Source organism: Frieseomelitta varia, unplaced genomic scaffold, assembly GCF_011392965.1.
Source record: "Frieseomelitta varia isolate USP_RPSP 00005682 unplaced genomic scaffold, Fvar_1.2 scaffold_744, whole genome shotgun sequence".
Classification (NCBI taxonomy): Eukaryota; Metazoa; Arthropoda; class Insecta; order Hymenoptera; family Apidae; genus Frieseomelitta; species Frieseomelitta varia.
The window spans coordinates 75,913-99,312 of NW_025110528.1; the positions used below are offsets into that span (position 1 = coordinate 75,913).

The 23,400-nt window shown below is 48.2% G+C and overlaps 1 protein-coding gene across 4 annotated transcripts in view; it reads left to right on the top strand.

Annotated features, from left to right (window-relative positions):
* Positions 1 to 2,450: 2,450 nt before the first annotated feature.
* LOC122535620 (myocardin-related transcription factor A-like) overlaps positions 2,451 to 23,400 on the top strand; it is a 47,783-nt gene continuing 26,833 nt past the window's right edge. For 2 of the 4 annotated variants that reach the window (XM_043667311.1, XM_043667313.1), the window contains exons 1-2: positions 2,460 to 2,829; positions 8,805 to 9,201. In XM_043667311.1, the coding sequence (XP_043523246.1) occupies positions 9,111 to 9,201 (91 nt within the window). In that variant the 5' untranslated portion in view covers positions 2,460 to 2,829; positions 8,805 to 9,110. Of the gene's footprint in view, positions 2,830 to 8,804; positions 9,202 to 23,400 lie in introns of all 4 variants that reach the window. The other 2 variants (XM_043667315.1, XM_043667314.1) reach the window with 2 other exon arrangements.

Genomic DNA, 23,400 nt, shown 5'->3' on the forward strand with positions numbered 1-23,400 from the left:
CGGCCGATCTTTCGGATTAATCCGAATCCTCGGCTGCGTACCTGCTTGCTGACGGGACGTTAATCCCGTCGATCGGAGTTTAAAGGGTAACCAACACAAGTGTCGAGGGGGTATTTAAAAATAAGAAGGAAAGCCGCGCGTCGACGTGGAAGAGCGTGGCGACGAGTCTCGAGGACGGAGGATCGCTTAAGATTCCGTCGGCGTTTCGCGGAAGTTCGTACTTCCTCGAGGAGGCTTTTCGGGCTCTCTCTCTCCCCCTCCCCTCTCCCCCTATCCCGGTTCATCGGGTAATCCCATCACGCGCCTTGTTCTCCTCGCTTTCGTGTACTTTTTACAGCTCGTGTTCACCGGCGGATAATCGGTTTCCTCGCGACACTCGCCCCGGAGCGAGTGTCGCGTCGAACGAGTTCCCCCGGATTTATGATTCTCGTTTATGAGCCGCTTTTAAAAAGCCAAAGAGCTTTCCTTCCGGTAAAAAANAAAAAAAAAAAAGAAAAGTCGCGGCCGCGCGCGATGCACTATTTATACGGGCCATTAGCTTACGATCTCCTCCCTCGCTCTTCTATAAATACCGGCCGCGCATTGCAATAGCAGAGGAACCTCGTTTCTTCATTTCGAAGAGCTCGGGGCTCGTAAAGCTTGAAGCCTGGCTCTCGTCTCGACGCTGTCTCATCTATTCCATCGGGCTGTGAGAAACGACGATATCGCGACGATCGTCACGTTGCGAACCCGATGTTATTTCATCCAACAGGCTCTTGATCTAGCTCGCGTGCTCTCGCCTCTTGCGCGGAAGATAGACCGTCGAGCGGATATAATTCATTTCGTTACAGTTACGTTCGTCACACTTACTTGTTGTCTCCGTTTCGTCGAAATGCACAAACGAGTGTTTGTCGTCGTTTACGATGCGTCGGGTTTTATACGTAAGCGACCGAGAGGTCCCAGTCGGTCAAGGTTCTTCGAGAGCGCAGCGCTACCGGGGGCCGAATCGTAGCCGCCTGGCCACACGGACCAAGCGAGCGAACGAAGCGAGTTAGGGATCGGTGGCCAGCCGAAAAAATTCGCGGCAGTAAACCACCGCGGTACACCACCGCTCGTTATCAATCGTGCGCGGTAGAGCATACGAGCTGACTCGGGGCACGCGCCTGGCGGGGTCGTAGGCCGCCCCACCCCTATTCTCCGGTATATCCCCCCTGTCCCGCAGCGGAGAAAGAGGTGCCCCGAGTAGCTCGTAGGGAGAAGGACAGACGCGCTTGTCCCCACTTGGCCGCAACGTGGAACGGGGCCCCGCGGGCCCAGTCCTCCCACTCGATGCTGCCCCCTCCTCCCACCAGACCCGTGCAACCCCCACCACCGCGCCGCCAAGCAGTCCTCGACGATTCCCCTCGACCCGCCTCTGCATCGTTTTGCACTCGATGCACGAGATGCCTCGCGACAGTGGCTCTCTCTTCTTCTCCCTCTTCTTCGCCGGACGAAATCTCGTTCTTTTCTCTCCGATTTCTCTTTGAAGCTTCCTTCTCGAGACGAGGAGAGTCTGGAGAGTCTGGAGAGTCTCGAGAGTCTCGATAGTCGCTGATTCTCGAAGCATTCTCGTAGCCTGAAAACGAAAGACCTCGGATTTTGAAAACCTCCGGCGTTGTTCGCGATGATTCGCTGGAATCGGTCGGAGCACGGGTGAATCGTTGAAACGGCTTGGAAGGTTCGACGTTTAGCCGGAGCGCGAGAGAACGAGAGAGGGCGAGAGCCCGTGCACGGGGCCTCTCCCTTCGCCGTGGGCTCGGTGTCACGGGCCAGCGCGAGCGGCCGTAATGCGGCCCACACGCGCGCTCCACACTGGCGCGCAAATCGCATAAACACGCGCGCCGACGCATACACGCACGGTGGGGTAGAGACGCTAAGCGACGAAGCGGTCCTACCTCCTGCAGGGGACCGTGTCACGTGGCCCCCAGGCCGTGTAGCAGCACGCAGCGCACGGGCTGTGCTCTCTCGTGAGCGGCGCACACAACACCAGTCAGAGACGAGCCGAGAGACCGGGCGCAGATCGCACTCTCTCCCAGGAAGCGCGTGCTTTCTCCCTCCCTCTCTCCGTCTCTCTCTCTCTGTCTCTCTCTCTCTCCTTTTTTTTTTTTAATCCGTCCCTCTCTGTCTGTCCGTTCATTCGTTCGTTCGCCACTCGTCTTCCTCTCGCTCTCTCCCCTTTTTCCCCATTTCTATCGCGTGTCGTGCCGCGACACGACACGACGCGCCGTGCCGTACCGTGCCGCGCCGCGCCGTATCGTATCGTGCTGCACCAGCTACCGATCGATCCGCCATCCGTCGATCCGTAGCCACCCTCGTTCGCGTCTCTTTGGCTGAATCGAGCTGTCGAGTGTCCCAAGTTCGAGTTTCATCGCCACGTGCGCGCTCGCTCGCGCGTCGACGCGACCCTCGCCATCGTGCGTATTTATAGTGCGCGAACACGGTCACCCCGGCGGCCGCGTATGTGCGTGCCTGTGTGTGTGTGTGTGTGTCGTCATCGTGCCACCATACCCCGTGGGGTTCCACCGATCGGCAGCAAGAGGAAGAGGAGGAAGCAAAAGAGAGAAGAGAGTTTTGTTGCAATCCGGCTGACCGGATTCCTTTCAGTGTTTTCGGTCGATCCAACTCTATAGTATATACATCGACTAACGAATTGTGCATTGTGCGTCGATGGTGTGCGTCAACGCGTCGATCCAGACGACAGCAGATCTTGTCACCGCCGCAGCCGCACCTCGATTAACGAGGAGGCCTCGCCTAACATGCTCCTGCTCGATCGCCGACGTTCCGGCTGCACCTCGCGGATGAAACTGAATGGTGCGCATCCTGCCCGTTATCTCGTCGGTAGTCTGCTCTTCGGTGTCGTCTGTGTCACTCTGCTGCTGGCGTCATGTCTGTTCTCTGATTAGTGCCTGATCCGTGCAACGACGACGAACGTGTAAAATGCTCGACCGATTGTCGGGAACAAGGATCTCTCGAGGCTACTTGCCCCGATACGCCCGACGGAACAATCGTTGTTCGAATCAACCGAATCGCCCTCGATCGTGTAAAGCCCCATTAACATCGTGAAATGCGAGCGTTCGTACGTTCGGATGTTGGTCCAACAACGTTTTTACGACGTCGACTCTCGCGATATAGTAAAAAGAACACGGCTTACTTACGCTCGCGCGAGTTAAACTGGTTAAAAGGCTCGCTTACGCCGGTCGGAAATCCGAGAAGATTCGCCTCTTCTTTATTATCAGTTGTTGACGATCCCCGGATAATTAAAAGCTGCGCCCGAGGACCTGCTCCCGATCGTTGTATATTTCCGTATCTCGATCATCTATCTCCTGTGTATGTGTGTGTGTGTGTATGTGTATGTAATTGCCTTGCTGTCGCTTCATTGCAGTCGAAGAGATAAAAAGGAGGATCAGTTTTTACGTTCCGTTTCGTCGAGTGGATTTTAGACAACGGAAGGATCGATCTGACTAGTGACTAGCTAGTGAAAAGCGGTCTGGTTCTCTCTATAATCGAGACGGTGTTTTTCGAACGAAACGGTGGTTTCTTTCGAAACGTCTGAAAGAAACGCGACCGCGAACGTCATCTCAAGAATAAATCGGCGCCGCTAACGAGTCGGCCGGACAGAAATTTATGACACGGCGAGTCCCGATGCGGCGGGAGGCAGTTCGATAAATAACCCAAGTCGCGAGAGACGAGAACGATGACGAGGTGTGAGGGCCGCGAAGACGAGGATCGAACACGTGGCTCCTTGTGGATCCTCCTCGTGCCGCTCGCTGCCCTCGGGCCTGAACGAAGCGATTCCTATCGGTCAGCCAGAATCTGATAATTAAATCGACCGCCACCGATATTAATTGAATCACTTCGCTCGGACTCGATCTGCAAACCGGTGTTTCGTCCGTTATGACTTGTTTCCTGACTCTCCGATCGTCCTGCCGATTTCCACCGGTCCGTCGCCCGGTGTACTTTGAATCCTCTCGCCGCCCGAAACAGCTTTCGCGTCGCGATCGTCCGTTTAATTGGCCTGGACATCGTTAACGACGAGAGTTTTGCCACCATTTGCCTTCCACTCGACTCCTCGACTTCTCGCGGCTCGATCGAGTCGAGTCCCAGCTGTCGCGCTCGTAGTAGTGCTTGTTAAAGTGAATTGACTCCGTCGATATTATTCGGCTCGTCAAGTAACTGTGCTTCGTCGGAGGCACGTCGCGCGCTCCGAGTGGCCAAGAGCTGTCAGTGTTTCGACGATTGGAATATTCGCTGGATCCGGTTTCGTTCGAAATCCTCTCGCGCTAGCTGCCGACGATTTCTGTCGGTGGACGATTTTCGTTTAACGGATCCAGCTTTCACCGTGCTTCCAAGATGGTCTCTTATTTTCCCTTTTTTTTATTTGTTCTTTCGAACGAGTTCCTTACCGATTACCGAGTCCGCGAGTCCATCGTGACGTGGCCGCAGCCTTCGTTATTGAGTCGTCGCGCGGAGAGTTTCGCGTGAAAGTTTCGTGAGATCTCCGAATCCCCGAATCCGGTTGTCGGTTGTCCCTTCGATAAGATCGAGGAGCCGTTCGTCGTCGAGAGCGCGGGGAATCGCGCGATAGCGGTGTCCGATCGGGAACGTTTCGTGCTACGGAGCAAGCCGGACGTTTCGAGGCGCCGCGAGGATAAATTCGTACGCGAGCGACCGTAGTGAAAGATCACGGGAAGATCGGCACGATCAGATAAGAATCGGCTGGGTACTCGGGGGCTGATGGGTCCGTGACGACGAAAAGAGTCTTTGGAAATGCGTGTCGAGGCCGGAGTCTCGTGGGAGGGGCCAGGCGATTCCTCTCCGGCGTCACGAGGGTCCGGCCGCGTCTCGCCTCTCCGCAAACCGGCCGATTTCTCTTTCGCAACCCCCTTTACTTTTTCTCCGAGAGAGACTCGACCGTGGCTCGGCTGCTTTTAACTTTTACATTTTCCACAGTTTCGCCGTCGAAGCGATTCCGACTATAGACAAAGACCTCCTTTAAAATCCCTTGTCCTGCGTTAATTTCGCAACTCGATCAACGTAACGGGCCAACGCAACGTATAACTAATTAAGCGAATTACCGATCACCACCGGTTAAGAGCGACGAGCTGGTTCGAAAATCGAGACGAAGAACGATCGACGAGCATGCCATCGGATCCCGTTCCCCTTGGTTATAACAGTGATTACGATAATCACGTGGCGCGCCCGATCCACCGCTACCATTAATCCGGCGTAACTGATTGCGATTGCGCAATCGACCGCGATAACGCGATAATCTCGGCTAATGACCGCGCCGGCCGCGGTAATACGCGATACCAAACCGATACTTACGGGGAACGTTAACTCGCGGAGCGTGTGTCCGGCTGCGAAAACTGGTCAGAAAACGTGGAATCGAATCGTGGCGGCTAAGTATACCTTGGGAAATTGCGATAATGGATTGTCTGGTGGATCAAGAAGCTGGTATTACGTATCAATTATGCGAGAGCGGTGCATCGTTGTTCATATTTAGAATCGATCGAGCCGAAAATTTTCCGATCTCTTCGGTTCCGTGGGCGATCGATCGTTGACAATTCGTTGAAAAATCGCGGCGACGACGGGAATTCGTCTCTCGGAAACTTGGAACGGTGGAGGAGACGTTGCGAAAATTTCATCAGGATTACGTAGGATTTCGCGCAGAGACACGTTCCCCGGTGGGCGACGAGGATAATTAAAAATGTACATAATAATGGGGGGAGCGGGGGGCGAAGACGCGCGATTACGTGGGCGCTTATTTAGTGCGCGCCGACCAGCTCGTATCTCCGCGCGATCGCGATCGCGCTCGGGCTTCGATAATTTCGGGTGTTAATTAAACGTCGTCTCGTCGTGGCTGCGTGGGTGCGTGGCGATCGCGCGCACGTTTCGAGAACGTTCCGGCGAATGTTTTTTTTTTTTGTCAACTTTCACTGTCGCTGCCAGCCGACTTCTGGTGCGCGCCGGGCGTGTTTTAATGCTCGCGCCCGATGATGGTTATTAAGCCCCCGGGTTCGACGAAAAGTAACGTCCGGCCGGTGGCGAAACTCGTCTCGCGTCTTCCTCTGCCACCGCGCTCGCGCTCTCACCGACACTGTCGCGCGCGCGCGCACGCGTGTACCTGCCCACTGCGATTGCGCGTCGCGCGGCGCATCGCTTGCCCTGGCATCGATGTCTCCAGCCGAACACGACCACTCTCCTTCCTTTTGTTCGCAATTTGCTGAAAAGTTGATAAAGTCGAAAGTGGTCGCGCGATCGTAGAACACGGTTTCAGGGACGATTACGAAGCGACGAATCGAACTGTTGGTAATTGCGCGAATCCCTAGGACAGGGATGGCCATACTTTTGTGACCGTACGTGCCAATCTTTCCTCGAGCGAGCTCCGATGCGCCGCTAAATTATTTCAACCCCTTGCGCTGGCAACTGGTTCGCGGACCATAACGAGCGACCGAACCGTATACAACAATTTGTCGTTTTCTTTCTCTTTGGGACTTCTCGTCGGTACGATGTCGCTGGATGGAAATTATTGAGAAGTAATATAAACTTATCATTTGTTTCGCCTGGGTTGCATTTAAATTTTACTTGAAACTTGAGAAAATGTTGCAATTTTGGGGAAAAAGAATTCTCGACGTGCGTGGCACGTCGTTCCAGCGCAAAACGGCGAAAGTACAAGAAATAAAATAGTGAATATATAGGAAGGACATTGGGAAAAGACAAATTAACTTTAACAAATAACAGTAATATCTTATATTGACACATTGTTGATCGGTCATCAGTTGACTCGTGTCTGCATTAGCTATTTTAATTTGTTCAACCGTGTTTACTTTATTGATAAAAAAAAATTACTTTTATTGACATCTAGGTTTTTATCGCAATTTTAATGTTCGCGATGGTCCGGAAGAATTCGATCAATTATACATGCAGACGAGTGATTTTGAGATATATTGTAGCGATGTGGAAATTGATAATTTATCGGGAAACAGATTATAAATCGAATATTGCATATATAGTACAAAACATGTGTATTATTACACATAGGTGATATAATTTATCACACCAGAAAAAAAAATCAATAAATTATATCTATAAAATACAGTACATACAAGAGATATACAAAGTTTTATTTAAATTCATTCTATACAAATAAAGTACATTAAAGTTTATTTAAATTGTTTCACTTGCATACTCAGTTATGAAATAATAGCCGGTGACATGCGTAAAATTGCCTGTTATTAACAATGTGTTAATACTTGTTCTTACTCTAAATAACTTGCTCTGTACGTCATCAGAAATCATGAAATGCACCCCTTCTCTAAGCGACTTTTGAAGTTTACGTTCTCTATACAGGATCGTCGATTTCATGGTTTGCTTGTAAACACGGTCGTAGTCGTATTTCGTCTTGATGATTCGTTAAATCGCCGATTTTTCCGACGAAAACGCGCCAGCTCGCGTTAAACAACAACGAGGGAAGGATTTTCCACGCCGAGCGTCGAGAATTTTTTTTTTTTTTTCTTGCGTTGCTTTCACTCGACGCGATTTTTCTGAATGGGCAGCCGCCTTCGAGCAGGCGAACGAACAGCTACCTACCTCTCACGTTTTCGAAAGTTCCACGAAGTGAGTTGGAGCGACGCGACGCGACGCGGTTTCCCAGCCCGGTCGATAATTCACCGTAATTTCGCGGCGTGCAACGGCGAAACGCCGCCCACGCGTCCGAAGGAAACCAACGTAGCCAAACAATCAGGCAGAAAGAGAGAGAGAGAGAGAGAGAGAGAAAGATTAAAAAAAGAAAAGAACGAAAGAGAAGGGGACGAGAGGCACCGACGAAAGAAACGAATCGTCCTCGTCCTCGTCCTCGCGTCGCTACCACCCTCGACTCTATTAATTTGAGACGATTAGGCCAACCGATACCTCGGCTGCTAATTGACCATGTGCGCGCGCGCGCGCAGGCCACAAGGGCCGCAGATCGGGGATTAATTAAATCGAATTAAGCTTAATTAGCCGCGACCACTTGCAACCGTGGCGCAGCAAGGTCACACCGTTGGACGAACGCTGTCACGCCCGCCTCCTAATCGCATCTGTCGTCCTCGTTGTCCGATGCAACGTCGTGTGTCACCGATGTGTCTCGAGGATGAAAGATTTCTCAGTCTTTCCTTCGATTCCCAGCTAGCTGTCGCGTGTCGAATAATCAAAACAGGCGGCGATTTCTGTTTCTGATGGGCGGAGCCTGTGCCGCGGTTTTTATTGTTCGCGGCGCGATTCGTCATCACCGCTAATGCCTCGATTAGGCATAATTGGGCATTAGCGAGTCGTTTAGTCGAGCGTATCGCGCGAAACGCGACGAGTCGTACGGATTCCTCGCGTAGAACCAGAGGTATATAGGCGTGAAGGTGAAATCAATTCGCGCGGATTCGCGAGCGAGTGAAATTCGAGCCATGCTTCGCGCGCGCGCACCGAGTCGGGAGAAAGTGTTACGTCACAGCGGGCGATTGTTCAAACGTTGACGATTAATTAAAAAGCAGTGCGTTTAAAAACGTAATCGCGTGCACGCGGGTAAAAGCGAGTAACAGGCGTTCCAGCAGAGACACAGCAGAGACTCGCCAGAGAAGAGGGATCGAAGAGCAGACTACGGGACGCTGTCGAGTGCTGCAAGCTGACAATTTCCTCGAAGAAAAATTATTCGCGAGTTCCTCGAGGACTTATTGACACTCGCAGCGCTCGGAGAGGAAGGAAGGCAGTCGATCGTCGGCGAGAGGATCGACGATTCTCAATGCCGATGCTTGCAGGGACCGCCAACTATTGGAGCATCGTGACGAGGAGCAGTGTGAATCTTCGCCGAGACGACAGGATTCTATCATCTAGTCAGTGGAATAAATCGGATCAGCTGTGATAATGTGCGAAACTTAGTGCTCGTCGGGGAGGGTTGGAATTCCCGATCCGGGTGAGTGAACGCACGAACGGACACGCGATGAACAGAGAACACGCCAGTGAAGTTTCGAACGCGTAGCGATATATTTCCGAGTTGTATTCGTACACGTACGTAAAGAAGAAGTTGATAGAAGAAGAAGAAAGTTACTAAATATCCGACAATCATGGTTACCTTGGACACGGAGCAGAAGCCCGAGAGGCAGCACTGCGAGCGTCGCATGTGCGCCATTTGCAAACGGATCAAGCGCGACAGAGGTAACGTTTCCATCAGATTTTCCTTTGCAAAAGTAAAAAAAACGACGGGACGCAAGTGTCCCTGTCACTCGATGATTTCCAACGAATGTGCGCGTTGGATTTTCACGGATTTTGCTCTCCTCGCGAGAGAGGGATACCGAAACAATTGAATCGTCGGCCAACGTTTCGCACAACGCAGGAAACACAGTCCTTCGCGCCAGTGTAGTTTTTTTTTCTTCCAGCTGGTCGTTGTCTTTCCGCGTTGCGATCCCATCCACCTGTGTCGGTGCTTGCGATAATTGTCGGCGATAGATGCGTTCCCCGGAACGCGTTTCACGGCGCGCTCGCGGGAAACCAGGGGAAAAATCGGTGCAACGTCCTGGTTTTGCAAAAAAGAAAAAAAAGAAAAAAAGAAAGAAAGAACTCACGATTCACGGTGAATACAGAACGTCGCGGAAATGAACGAACGGACTGTTCGGCGTAAATCTTCCGCTGAAGAATGAACTCTAAGAACTTTGTTCGTGCAGCGGCGTTAGAGAACGATGGAAAATAGTCGTGAATTCTCTCCGACGTACCACGTTTCATGTCGTGCAAAGCTTCCAATGGTCGGCAAACTTTTTTTTTTTGGAAACGCGACGTCTAGTATCGCTACTGCGATCATTATTCGCAACTTCTCAACTCGACTTGATTTATTTTCGTGTCAAGAATAATAACTTATAAAATAATAATAACCTGTAAAATAATAACCTAATAAATTAAATAAAAATAAAAATTTAACCTAAACCTAATCCAAACCTAACCCGCGGTCCGGATGAAAACAAGGTGGCGGGGCCGTACGTTCGCCAATCGTCCTGCGAATCGTTTTCCGTGGACGTGAAACTGACCTAAGCGAGGATAATGATGAATAATCCATGGAGCACGTCTCGAAACAATGTACACGCGACCGGACGCACGGGAATTTCAGAGTGTTTTGGCTAACGAGTGATTTGCATGGAACAATCGGGGACGCCCGAGTACGTGGAATCGGGGCGAACCAGTTTCCAATCGATCCGGCGTACGTTCGTAACCTCTTTGAACGCGCGTAACTCAACAAGCTCTTTCGTTTCTCGTTCTACGTTCATTACGCTCTACGCTTTGAAATTCTTCTTTCGCCAGTTAATATTGTCATTTCGACGTGAAAAAATTAAAAGTAAATCAAATTGCGCGCTCTAACGCAATAATCAATTGTCGAGTTGAGATGTTGCGAATAATGATCGCAGTGGCGATACAAACGTCGCGTTTCCAAAAAAGAAGTTTTCCGACCGCGGATTAATGTAGTTTTTACAGAATAAAATTAAAAATAAATCAAATTACGTGCTGTAACGCAATAATTAATTGTCGAGTTGACAAGTTGCGAATAATGATCGCAGTGGCGATACAAACGTCGCGTTTCCAAAAAAGAAGTTTTCCGACCGCGGATCAATGTAGTTTTTACAGAATAAAATTAAAAATAAATCAAATTACGCGCTGTAACGCAATAATTAATTGTCGAGTTGACAAGTTGCGAATAATGATCGCAGTGGCGATACAAACGTCGCGTTTCCAAAAAAGAAGTTTTCCGACCGCGGATCAATGTAGTTTTTACAGAATAAAATTAAAAATAAATCAAATTACGCGCTGTAACGCAATAATTAATTGTCGAGTTGACAAGTTGCGAATAATGATCGCAGTGGCGATACAAACGTCGCGTTTCCAAAAAAAAAGTTTTCCGACCGCGGATCAATGTAATTTTTACGTAATAAAATTAAAAGTAAATCAAATTATGCAATAACCGATCGTCGAGTTGAGAAGTTGCAAATAATGATCGCAGTGGTGATACAAACGTCGCGTTTCCAAAAAAAAAGTTTTCCGACCGCGGATCAATGTAATTTTTACATAGTAGAATTAAAAGTAAATCAAATTACACAATAACCGATCGTCGAGTTGAGAAGTTGCGAATAATGATCGCAGTAGCGATACAGATGTCGCATTTCTAAAAAAAAAAAAAGTTTGTCGATCACTGGACTAAACGATCTCATACGACATGAGAGGATGTTTATGCGCGATTGCGGGGTGATCTCTCTCGCGCGCGACGTGTCGCAATCGATTATCTCGTTGGGACGATTGAAAGATGGCGGCATCGACGGAAAATTAGGCACGTCCGTGCGTAAATCAGCCGACACCCACATGGATATTCAAATGCCGCTGCTTTCGTGCAGTTTCGGATCGATCGAGGGTGATGCAATTTTCTTGTCCCCTGCTTGTCTTCCACTTTGGACGTTCAAACGACTGGTGGCAACCAAACGAAGCCAAGAAGGGCCGTCCGGTGATTTATGGAACGTCATTAAAGAGACTAGACGTCGCCTTGTAAAAGGCCTCGCCTTTCGAGCACACCTAACGCGAGGCTCACGATCTCGTTTCCAAAGGGAAGAGACATCGCGTCGCGCAACAGCCGGATCGGTAGCCGCGGATTTCGTCAGCGAGGCTGATCGTCGTAGATCGTCGCGGCCCACGCGTGCCCTTTCTTCATTCACGGGCATCTCTCACTCGCCTCCGCCGTCGCGATTACGTGAGACCGCTGGGAAACGAGTTCGACAACAAGTGGAAATGGGCGACGCGCGCCTCGAACTTGGGAATGAATCGAAATTGGGAAGGCTGGACGCGCTGACTCCCCTGGGACGGCGGAGGACGGGGAAAAGGGGTGGTTTCGCAATTGCACAATCCACCGGTGAATGGGTCGCCGAGTTTCATTCATTTCTCGTCGGCTGGAAGCGCTGGGAGCACGCGTGCAACCTTGCTCTATGCCTAGGCAGTTATGGCAGGCGTGACTAGGCCGGAGGTTCCGATTATGATAAAGCGCGTGGGCGAGCCCACGCTCGCCCTTCGCTCGTTCATTCATAAATTCAGCTCTCACCGCGTGCCGCGAGCGCGAGTGCGAGAAAGAGAGAGAAAGAGAGAGAGAGAGAGAGAGAGAGCGACGAGAACCAGGGAGAAAGCCAAGCGAGAGAAAGAGAGAAACCGAGCGTCTTGGCCGTCTACTTGCACGACAAGCGTGTGCAGCGATGAAGCCGCTTGTCCGCTCCTTTCGACAACCTCCCCCGATGCTTTCTTCTTCGTCTCTCTCCGAGACGTTGTAACGTCTGCCGTTCTCGACGTACAAACTCATTTCTCGGATTGATCTTTGTACGGACGGAGTCGACGTACACTCGCGATAACAGGATGATCGAACGTGTTGATACTCGTCAAATGGAAGATAGAGTAATATCGATGGTCGACGTTGATGAGGGTGGTAATGGGTCGAAGCTTAGTCGCGATTTGTTCACTTTGTTTTTTTTACTATCTCGCGGCAAATAAGAACATTATTATATGTGCGTACGACAATGAGGAGGTTTGCTTCTTTTATTATGATGCCAGATGTATACGGTATCTATCAAGGTATTTTAGAATAATCACATAATAAAAATATATAATATTCTTTAGGCATCAGGACGAGCTTTTTTTTTTTTACTTGTTCTATTCGACAGCGGGATATTTATACGGTTAAAGAAATTGTTGTAAGAGGTTGTCGTTATTAATCTAATGCAATTCGGGAAAAGATCGGTTACAACTGTTAATTTCTTATTAAATTTGAGGTTAGACTTTCGTTAGAAAGTTTATTTGAAAAAAATAATTCTACGCTCCTGTCAAATTGTTACCAGGAAAATCAAAATGTATTCGACAGTTTAATACATATGTATACGATAAGAATTTGTTGTGAGAACAAGTTTTCTTTCGTCTAGTGTAATTCGGAAAAGACCGGCTACAGATAAAACAGTCAACCTCTTAAAAATTTGACGTCATGTTCTTGTTTGAAAAATTAAAGTTTGCTTAAAAGAAATTCTAGGCCATTGTGAAAATGTTACCGGGAAATTCAAAAAAGATTCAACAGTGAAATATTTGTACGATAAGAAGTTATTCTAATGAAAAATCTTTCTTAATCTATCGCAATTCGGAAACAACTCAAAAGTTTGAGGTTAGATTTTCATTTGAAAAGTTAAAGTTTGTTTGAAAAAACAAAACATTCGTAGCGAAAGAGTTAATAATATTACACGAATCAATACGAAAAACGCAACAAGTTTCACGTACAACGATGCGTTTTCTACGAGTGCTTGCCCTTCTTGGCTGATTTCAAATTCAAATTCAAACACATTTGCCGCCATTTGCTTTCTCCTGTATTTTCTCGTTATCGACGGTGGCCGCTGTTCCGCTCGATAAAAAAAGTATACACGCCGCCACGCATCGTTTCGGTTCAAACATCGACGCGAGCAAACAAAACCTCGACGAAAGAAGGAAGTGTAATTTCCACTCGGTACTGGAGAGAGATGAAATCCTCGCGACGATCTCTAGGTTAGTGAGAGATCGTTATCTCGATCGTCGGCTAATAAACGTCAGACTGTGTGTCGCGTGACATACAGAACGAATTGGCGTCCGAGGCGTCACCGGCGTGTTACGCTCTTATATCCCGGGTCTTATCTCGCAAATTCCCTCGCGTAGCCGAGAGTCGGCGCTCGCGTGCGCGCTGCTTCGCACATAATCGAGGCCACGGCGCGGGAGCTCGGAAAGCCGCCGGCCGGCAGGTTTCCAAAGCGGTCTCGGAATCGGCCGGACGATTATGCCGACCGGTCTATTTCTAGAAAAACGTCCGAGTCGGCGGCCACACTAATTATTTTTTACCGGCTCGTTACCACTCGTCTTTGGCAACCGAGCAATGGCTCGGCAACCGAGAGAGGATAATGGAACCGTAGAAGGGGTAAAGGACGTCGAGATTCGCGAGATATCCACCGGTGACCGAGTCTCTGACAAAAGAGAGAGAGGGTTCGAATTCGGAGAGAAGAGTGTAACAAAGTTGTGCTTGTTAATAAAAATACTGCGCATCAGTACGAGAGTACTATTGTCTGAAACAAACATTTGTCGAGTGGATAGCCGTGGTTTTCCACCATTTTCGCCGTTCACTTCCGAACCGTGTCGCAGCCCTGCTGCGACTGCGATCCGCTGGAAAAGAGAGAGAAACGGAGAACCGAATGGCGCGAAAAACAGACAGAAGGGAAAGAAGCGAAGAAAACAAGCGACGGGGGGCGTCGAGAACAGGTCGGGGGAGTAGGGAGAGAAAAGAGAGAGGGAGGGCAGAGAGGAACAATTGACATTCTGCGCGCACATTCGATCGAGCGGGCTCGAGGAGAGGAAAAGGGTCCACGAAGAAGGGGTGCCTGTTGCGGATGGCTGTGGCGGATGGCGGTGGTGGTGACGGTGGTGAAGGGAGCGAGGACCAGAGGGGGGTAGATGCACGGTGGCATGCACCTGTGCATTGCCGCCATATACGACTCGAAGTTATGGCGTTTTTCTCGACGCTAACCGGCGAGGATGTGTGCTCGTACGTATACGATCGTATCTTAACCGGCGAAACCAATTCCATTTCTGGACGGACGGCCGCAAACTACGCCTGTAAAGCTCGCGGGACTCCGGGCTACGCCGTGAGGTAAATTAATTGTCCGCGAAGGTGTGCTCGACGACGGTGGCACGATGGACGAGGGGCCGGGTGCGGCCGCCGGGGACGGGACAGTCGAAACGGCCAGTCGGTGGAAAACGCGAAAAGAAACGAACAAACAAAAAATGAGGTGGGGGGGAGGGGGGGGGAGAAAGAAAAAAGGAAACGCGAGTAACTGACGGAGTCTACCTGCTTTATGTTTATTAGACACGCCAACTTGCCCACGCGGCTCGCTACCGACGCCGTTTTTTCCATCCTCGGTGTCTCGCAACTGACCGACTGTTCGTTTTCGTGCGATTGTTTCGACTCGCCCTCCGAAAATCAGCAGCCTGTCGTCCGTCGAAAAGCGTCAAACGGGCCGCCGACTTTGACGACGAAAAATGCTACGGTAATTCGCGAATGTTGGCCTTTGACGACGAAAAAGAAGTTTCCACCCCTCTTTCAAAAGATTAAAATTTATCGCTGGAACAAAATATCGTCGGTTACAAAGCCTGGAGCCTGTTGAAAGCTGGACAGCGTCGCGGTGGGGCTGGTCGCCACGTGTCCGCGGCGAGGAAAGATCTGGCGGCGTTAGCGACGAGCGCGCTTTACCTGGCGTGTGCCTCTTGCCGACGCGAGGCGACGCGAGCTGCGCGCTTGTGGGTGTAACCAGTTTCCGTGGGCTTAGCTGTCAAACCCACGTGGGCCGCCCACGCCGACCGGATATATATTGCCACGACGCGAGAGAAAGAAGACGCGGCGAGACGCGAAGGGCGCGGGGCCAGGAAGACAAGGAGGACAGAGAGATCGTTTCTTCGCGTGTGTCGCAAGGGGAAAACGGAGTCCGGCCGCGATAAAGCTGCGTAATTAACGTCCGTCTCTGGTATTTCGACTCTGCAAAGAGAGAAAGAAACAGAGAGAGGCTCAAAGATTGCGCGACTCGGTGAAAAAATACAACGCGCGTGAGTAGTTACGTATTCTCTCTTCGAGGAGAAGGAAGGAGGTCGACGAGAATCAGAAACGGTGGAAAAAGAAAGAACGTAAAAAGGAAAAAGAAGAGAGAGAGAGAGAGAGAGAGAGAGAGAGAGAGAGAGAGAGATGCGACTTGCGACACAGGAAACAATTTCACCTGGAGGGATGGCCAGTCGAGCAACCACGTTGTTGCCGTTCTCCGTTGTGCTACGGAGAGGAAACGGAGAGGAGAGCGAGGTTAAGTAGGCACGTGGGTGTACGAGATGCATACAAAGGCGCTTTTACGAGCCGTGTTTTCCCCGGCTTCGACGGATGGAACGCTCGGATGACTGTTGTACAATTAAAGGAACCATTCGACTTTTTGGGCGTTTCGCGTTCACAAACACACGACGCTTCCTTTCGATCCTTTTCCTGGCAACAACGCGTCGAATCGTCGCGATGATTCAGAGATGATGACACAGGACGAGAGGAGATGCCGAGCGCCGAGTAAACAACACCGTTCCCGTTTTCACGGGGACGATTCACTCATTTAGGGTGAAGGATAATAAAAGCGTAAACTCTCGGCTCTCGTCGTCGTATATTTCAACGTCGGCATTGTGTTCCCCTCGTAATATACCTGTCGCTTTTACGGTGTTTTTTCAGCGCGACGCTCTGATCCAAGAATAAAACGCCTGATCGGGCGGAGCGTGCGTGCGCCCATCCACGAGAATCAGAGACGCAATCGAGAGACGCTCTGATTTTCCAGGATTATTTTCAATTCGGTGGTAACTGCAAACGATCTCGGTCGAACGTAACGATTCTGAGAGAGAGAGAGAGAGAGAGAAAATAAATAAATAAAAAGAGAGAAAAGAAAATTGCAGGCGTAAGAAGTTTCGCGGCAAAGTTCGTGAAGGATAATCGGCTAATTACCAAAGTGAAAACGTCTGGCTGGCTCCGCGAGCCGGCATTTGTTCGCGTCTCGCGTAACATATAGCTACACGGAACGCTTTCCGTCGATTCGTCTCGCGTGACTCGCCGATTAATATGCGTTCGGGCCAACTTTCGCCGGCCTGTGCATCAACGCACCAACACGCACAGCCGCGGCCCGTTAATGGCAGGTGCTGCGTAAAAACGTTGATTTACCGGCACGATAGTAAACGAAACGAACGACAAATACTTTGGCTTGAAACAATGCCAATGAGCGGGACACCGGCGTCGACCGTAGGCTTACACGTGTAGTAATTACCATAACACAGGTAACCGGAGTTCGCCCTGTCCACCAACGATTATTCCAACTTGCCTAGACAACCTCGAACCACGTTCTACGAACGTCGTCGCCGCGAACCGCAACGATTTTCATCGGAACATCGAACTTGGTTCTCAAAACGTGGTCCTCGCGAGGTCGTCGAACGAAATTTTTCGTTGGCTGACGATGTCCGATGGAATTAGGCCGTGTTTATTGTTCCATTTCTTTTTTTTTTCTTCTTCTTCTTCTTCTTTTTCCCCCCCGTCAACATCGACGAACAGAGAGGAACTGGTCGGTCGTTGACACGCGGTAGCTTTCCGCGACGCGCGTGTCTAATAAAAGAAAACGGACGAAGCTTCCGAGGAAATCCACGTTTCAACCACGGTTCGACCTGAAAATTTTGATTCCACTCGGTGTGGGAGAGATCGTTTGTAAGCGAACGCGTAAACGTGGGCGTGCCGCTGGGAGAGGCGCGGGCAAGCGCTTGATCTTAAAGTTGTTTCATCGCGGAGCAATTAAGAGAGGGTGTCGGATCGAGTTCACCGATGCGACGGCGCGTCATTCTCGAGAATCCGTGCGCTCATCGCCGCGAGTCATCGCCGCCCGGCGAGTCTGCCGCTCGTAAATTCTCGCCGAAAATTCTGAAATATCACGATCCCCCTTCCCCCTCGCCCGCGTCCTTTCTTTTTTCCTCGTTTTCTCTTTCTCCGATGCATCTGTTTTCTTTCTCTCTGTCCCGAGTGAGAGAGAGAGAGAGAGAGAGAGAGAGAGAGAGAGAGAGAGAAAGAAAAAGCTTTTTCTCTCAGCGGCTGCACGCCAGTATTTTTAATCCCTCGCCTCTCGGTTTCTTTTCGACGACCCACAGGACGTTGCACCACACGCGTCCACAGGCGTGTGCACATGCATCGTGTACGTGTACGTATCGGACGCAAAGCGCATGCACGCTACTGCACGCCACCACACTCTGTCCGACGCCTGGATCCTCTCGGCCGTGCCTGGATATCCCCTTCACGCTGGAAACGGGGTTAACAACACCGAAATCTATTTATTTACCGGGATAAATCACCGGGAGCTTTACGAGTGAGCGTATATTACGCAAATCGTAGCGTTATATCAATCGGCGGGTGTCCTCCGCCACACACCAATTGCCAGACTACTCGAATCGCTGCCGTTGCCTCTTTTTCTTCTTCTTTTTCTTCTTCTTCTTCTTCTTCTTCTTCTTCTTCTTCTTACGCTTTCGACCGCTATGTTTTTGCCTTCCTTTTCTCCGAAGGAAGTCAAAAATGATGTTTTGCCATCGTCCAGCCTCACGCCTACTTTCTTCGTTCGAGAAATTTTTTTTTTCTTTTCCCCCCTTCCGCCAAGAGACGCGCAACACTGCGTTTAATTAACCCTTCGTCGACGCAGAGACAATTTCGTTCAGAGTGACGCATTTACGACACGGGAATTGACACTTCTCTGACAAGGAGGGAAGAAGGGGGTGAGGTGGGTTTCGTTCGATAAAATCTCGCCCTTTCTTCGTTCAACGCGTCAGCGGTCCTGCCGGTTTTTGCACGCATGGATCGTTCGTAACTCATGCGCGCGGTATTCAAAGTTTCACGTCGTTTCCCGGATCAGGGAGAAAGAGAGAGAGAGAGAGAGAGAGAGAGAGAGAGAGAGAGATTTCGCTCTCAGAAGGGAAATTGAAACGATTGAAACGTATGTTTTTTTTATCGGAACAAGGGAAACCGAGTTGCGCAACATCCGACGTTATAAAACCTGCCTCTCTATTTTTTTCTTCGACACGTACAGTTTGTTTAGTAAGAAACGTGGACGCCATTTCTCTGAAAGAGAATATTCTGTGAACGATTTTTTGCACAGATCGAAACGTACGCTGAAAAATACTACCACGCACTCAATTAATAGTGTGTCAATCGTACTGAGCAGGATTAGAAATTGCAACGACTGGTCATTAGTAAAGTGAAATTAACTTAAACCTCTCTTACGACAGCTGCCAATAAAGTAAACTTAACCTGTCTCGTAACAGTGGTCAAATTCGCACAACCGACAGAAACCTTTCTATACATACAGTATGTTTAAGAACATGCTATTTTTCTGAAAAAATTATTCCTTTTGTAAAGAATTTTGTACAGATCGAAACACTGTTGATTGAGTGCCTAATAATTTTCGATCGGTGCCAAATTTCTCACGAAACGAATATTCTTTCTCGGAGAAATAGCTGTTTAGCAACAAAGTTTCTCAACTGAAATTCACAGGACCGAGCTAGTACAATTACTCGAAAGCTAATGTAATTTTGTTGTAAATAAATTCGACTCGTCTAGCGTTACTCATCGAGAGAAACAAGGAGAAAATGGGCGAAAAAATGCACGAAATTGGCGAATCTATCCTCGAGTAGCAGTATGCTGAACGTTGGAAATGTGGGAAAGTGTATGTCTCGTCGCGTCCAAGCAATAATCGCTAGTGGTAGACATCGAACACGCTGTTGATCGAGTGCTTAATAATTTTTAAATGTACTTTCGATCTGTGCAAAGTTTCTCGCAAAACGAATATGTTTTTTCTCAGAGAAACAGCTGTTTTAACAACTGTACATCAATGAAATTTCTCAATTGAGCCGAGATTTCTCACAAAACCGAGCGTTGCTCCGATGCTGTTTCGTTGTAAATAAATTCGGCTCGTCGTAGCGTATGTTACGAGTCGAGGGCAACAGGAGGGAAAATGTAATCGGCGAATCTACCCTCGGGGTAGGGAGATCGCCAGAGTCGAGGCGCTTTCGCAGCGTTTGCGTAAACGCTTGCGTCCGGGCCACCGGGGTGGAACGCGACGGCGAAAGAAAACGAAAAAAAAAAAAAAGAAGAAGAAGAAGAAGAAGAAAAAGACGACGGATGGCGGAACGGTATGAGAGTTTCCCCGGTGCACGGGGAGAAGAAACGCGGAGGAGTTCGCTGAAAGCTGGCGAGACCACAGAGGCAGAAGGAGAAGCGGTTACGAAAGACAAGTGCGTACATCGATTAGAAGGCGTAGCCGGTAGGCGGAGCGAGCTAACACCGCGTTGAATCTCGCGTATCGCTAATGTACATATACAGGAGTATATATATGTATATATATATATATACATATATATACATATATATATACATATACGTTGTGTCTGCGACTCGCGCTTTCGCGAACGTGCACGCGACTATCTCGCGAGATCGATAGACGCGCGATTTTACTCGCTGATAACAAGCTGTCGCCGATATGTTATTGGGGTTGCAATCGATGCGAGCTGTAGCCAAATGCAGCGTTGGAACACGCATCCGCTACACGCAATCGTGGTAGGTAGCTGTGTTGCGAACGAGGGACGATAAGATCGATCGTTACCGCGCGATCGCGATGTCGTACGAAGAGATAGAGAGGCTCCGAAAGAATCGTCGTAGGGTTGTAAAACGCGCGATACGGAAGATTTGCTCTTGGACAATTTAGTTCTCGTATGGATTTTACTCTCCTCTCTGCGAGTGTGTTCCACATAACGTGGAACGTGAAGAGGAATCTTGATTGTTAGAGAGATTTTTAAATATAAACTCGGCATAGTTTACATTTAAACCATCAGTACTACGAATACTGTTGCGTGTACTTGTATCGTTTGAAATTGTTACGAGGACGATGTGTATAGAGATACAACGCGGTTTTTGCGTGTATATGCACGTCGATTTTGTACTACGAAATTTTATTTGATTTCATTCATATTTCACCGGGTAAAGAAAAATACCGATTAGTACAAAAAAAGTGATACAATTATAAAAAAAAAATTTTTTTATATGTAACGAGGTATGAGACTGACATTGGGTGAAAAATTACAAGGAGATACAAAGTATAGAGCGTTTAAAAGATGGAAACGAATGGTTAAAAACATCGAACAGTGTGCATTATTGGCGTTAATAAATATACGATTATACGGATTATAGAAGCAATAGTATGTTCGTTGGTGTTCAATGCGAAGCAATTGCTGAAACGAGCAATTGCTTTGGCGAACGAAGATGCAAGAATTGCACTACAAGATCGAATCGATCATTGAAAGGAATTAAGGAAGTACAGATCGCAATGCAATAGTTGACGCTACTTGAAAGCCAGGAGAATTAAAACTTAAACATCTGGGGATCATACTGCAAGAGTTTGGCAAGTATCTGGTGCTAAAATTAAAAAGAAAAAAATTGATTGTTTTCACGCTCATAGACTGCGGTATGTGTTTCGTTATCAAAGTCATATTAGATCACCGAAATCTTAGGTTCACCATATTTTTAATCTAATGTAAAAGTCTGTTTGACATAATATTTTTCACTTTCGTAAACTTTTGTTTCTCTTTTTTAATAATTAGTTAAAGATGGTATGGAATATTAGAGTTAAATTATATTGCCAATGCACGTAATGTTGCTTTATAACTACAACTAACTGCAACAACGTAGAACAATCAGTCGCCAAGTGCATCCAGTGCACAAAGTATTGCTGAGTTTATAGCTCAAGATGATTTCACTTTAATTTCACGATATATCCTCCGCAACAGAACACGATCCGTCACTGTTTCTTCGTTTTCTCAGAATCGGTGAACGCGTTTTCCACAAATAACCACGAATTACAATTCCGCTCTAGGGATGTTTCTTTTGGAGTTTTTTTTTTTTTTAATAACAGTCATAGCCATTTCTCGTTATCGAGAAATCGAGCAGCGGAGAAATCGATCCGTTGCAAGGGAGCTGGCAGGAAATCGATGCAGCCGCGGCGTCTCGGAGGTATCATCAATTTTCTCGTGCCATCAATTGAGATAGCCGACTTGGTGAAACGCTTGGGCATAACCGGCCTCGGTGGTCGCGCTATTTATTATCGCGCGCGAGGGAACAACGTGTGTCTCTTCCTCGATATATCGTTCGATCCGACGGAAGTTGTACGCGATAGCGAGAGACGAAAATCTCTGAAACGAAACTAGGGTTTCGTTAGTTCAGTGATAAATCGCCGGTGTTCAGAAATGTTAGATCGGACCGGACTTTCGGCTTTTGACTTCGGCTTCTTCCGCGCGTAGAAAGCAACCGGTCCGGCAGTTAGCGTTTGACGCAAAAGCACGTGCACGCGTTCATCGGCCAGCTGCCGCGGACAATGACGGGAAATGCGTCGCTGAAAAATTCAGTCGGCCACCGATAAATTCGCGACGCGCCGCCACGAATTTCAATCGGCCATGCTTGGTGACGCTGCGACGCGACCATTCGCGGAACTTTCCTCGAACGGAGAATTTATCGTTTCATCGGCTGCTCGACATACGTATTTCGTATACGTAATCCTTTTCACGACGGGTCAATTTTTATCACAGAAACTCCGGAACATCGAGCCACACTTTTCAATGGCTAGTTTAAATATTAAATTGCATTATATTTCACAATGCAAAGAGGAAACGAAAAATGAAGGAAGAGAACTTAAGAAAACCCACGATAGATTTCGAGAAATTTTGTTCAGACTAATTTGGTGATTTTCGTGTTGACGTGAAATTGGTGGGATGGTCAAAATTATGCGATCGTTTAGATGGAAAGCCTCGTTTCATTTTCTTCTCCGAAAGGAAAACGCAAGAATTGTAAATATTTGCAGGGAGAAGAGAAACTAATTTTTTTCGTTTTTGTGAAACGTGCAAAAGGAAACCAGGTTTACATCCTGGGGATTGTTTCAAACGATGTCATACCTTTCAAAATTACAAAACGCAAGAAAAATGTACATAAAACGGGTTTTTATATGCATTTGGTTTTTCCTTCATTCGTTGAAATCGAATCTTATCTTCTAGTTAAACAACTTAGAAGTTCCACAAATGTAAATTGCAACAAAGTTTGGCAGCGATATTTAATATAATTAGCAAAAGAAATTGTTTAAAATAAGTTAAAAAACCAAACAAAGCATTTAAAATATTAGGGAGTTATTGGCAGAAAATTGAAAAATAATTCAGCAAAGTTGAAACATGAGGCGATGCGTTAGAAACGCATTTACAGACACGAAACAGCGTGTTTTCAGTGATTTAAATAATCTTTCGTAAAATGTACAAATAAAAGCTTGCTCATTCCATTCTATTTCCCTTAATTTCTTTAATGGAAATTTTATGTCGATTGTTCGTGTTAGCTTGGAAATGCGCGGCAGTATTCGAAATCACGCAACCACACACGTTGCATCGCGCGTTAATATTTGTCTTGCACGCCACTCGATACGTCACGTCGGTAGCGCGGCGTAGCTACGAGTCGCAAGTCCCTTGCTCGATTAATCGCGGGCTTGGAAAAACAAGGGATACTCGTAATTGGCCTCGAAAACGTCCACCTGTTCCACGAGACGCGCGTGTGCGACAGACACCATCCGAGGAGGCGATTATTTTCTAAACAAACGTTGCTGTTTTTATTCGCCGTTCGTTATTGCCGCGTAAATCATACAAATCGGTGGAGGAGAGCCGGCTCGAGCAGTCAATTTCCTCGCAGACGTCTCGTTTTTCTTTTTTTTTTTT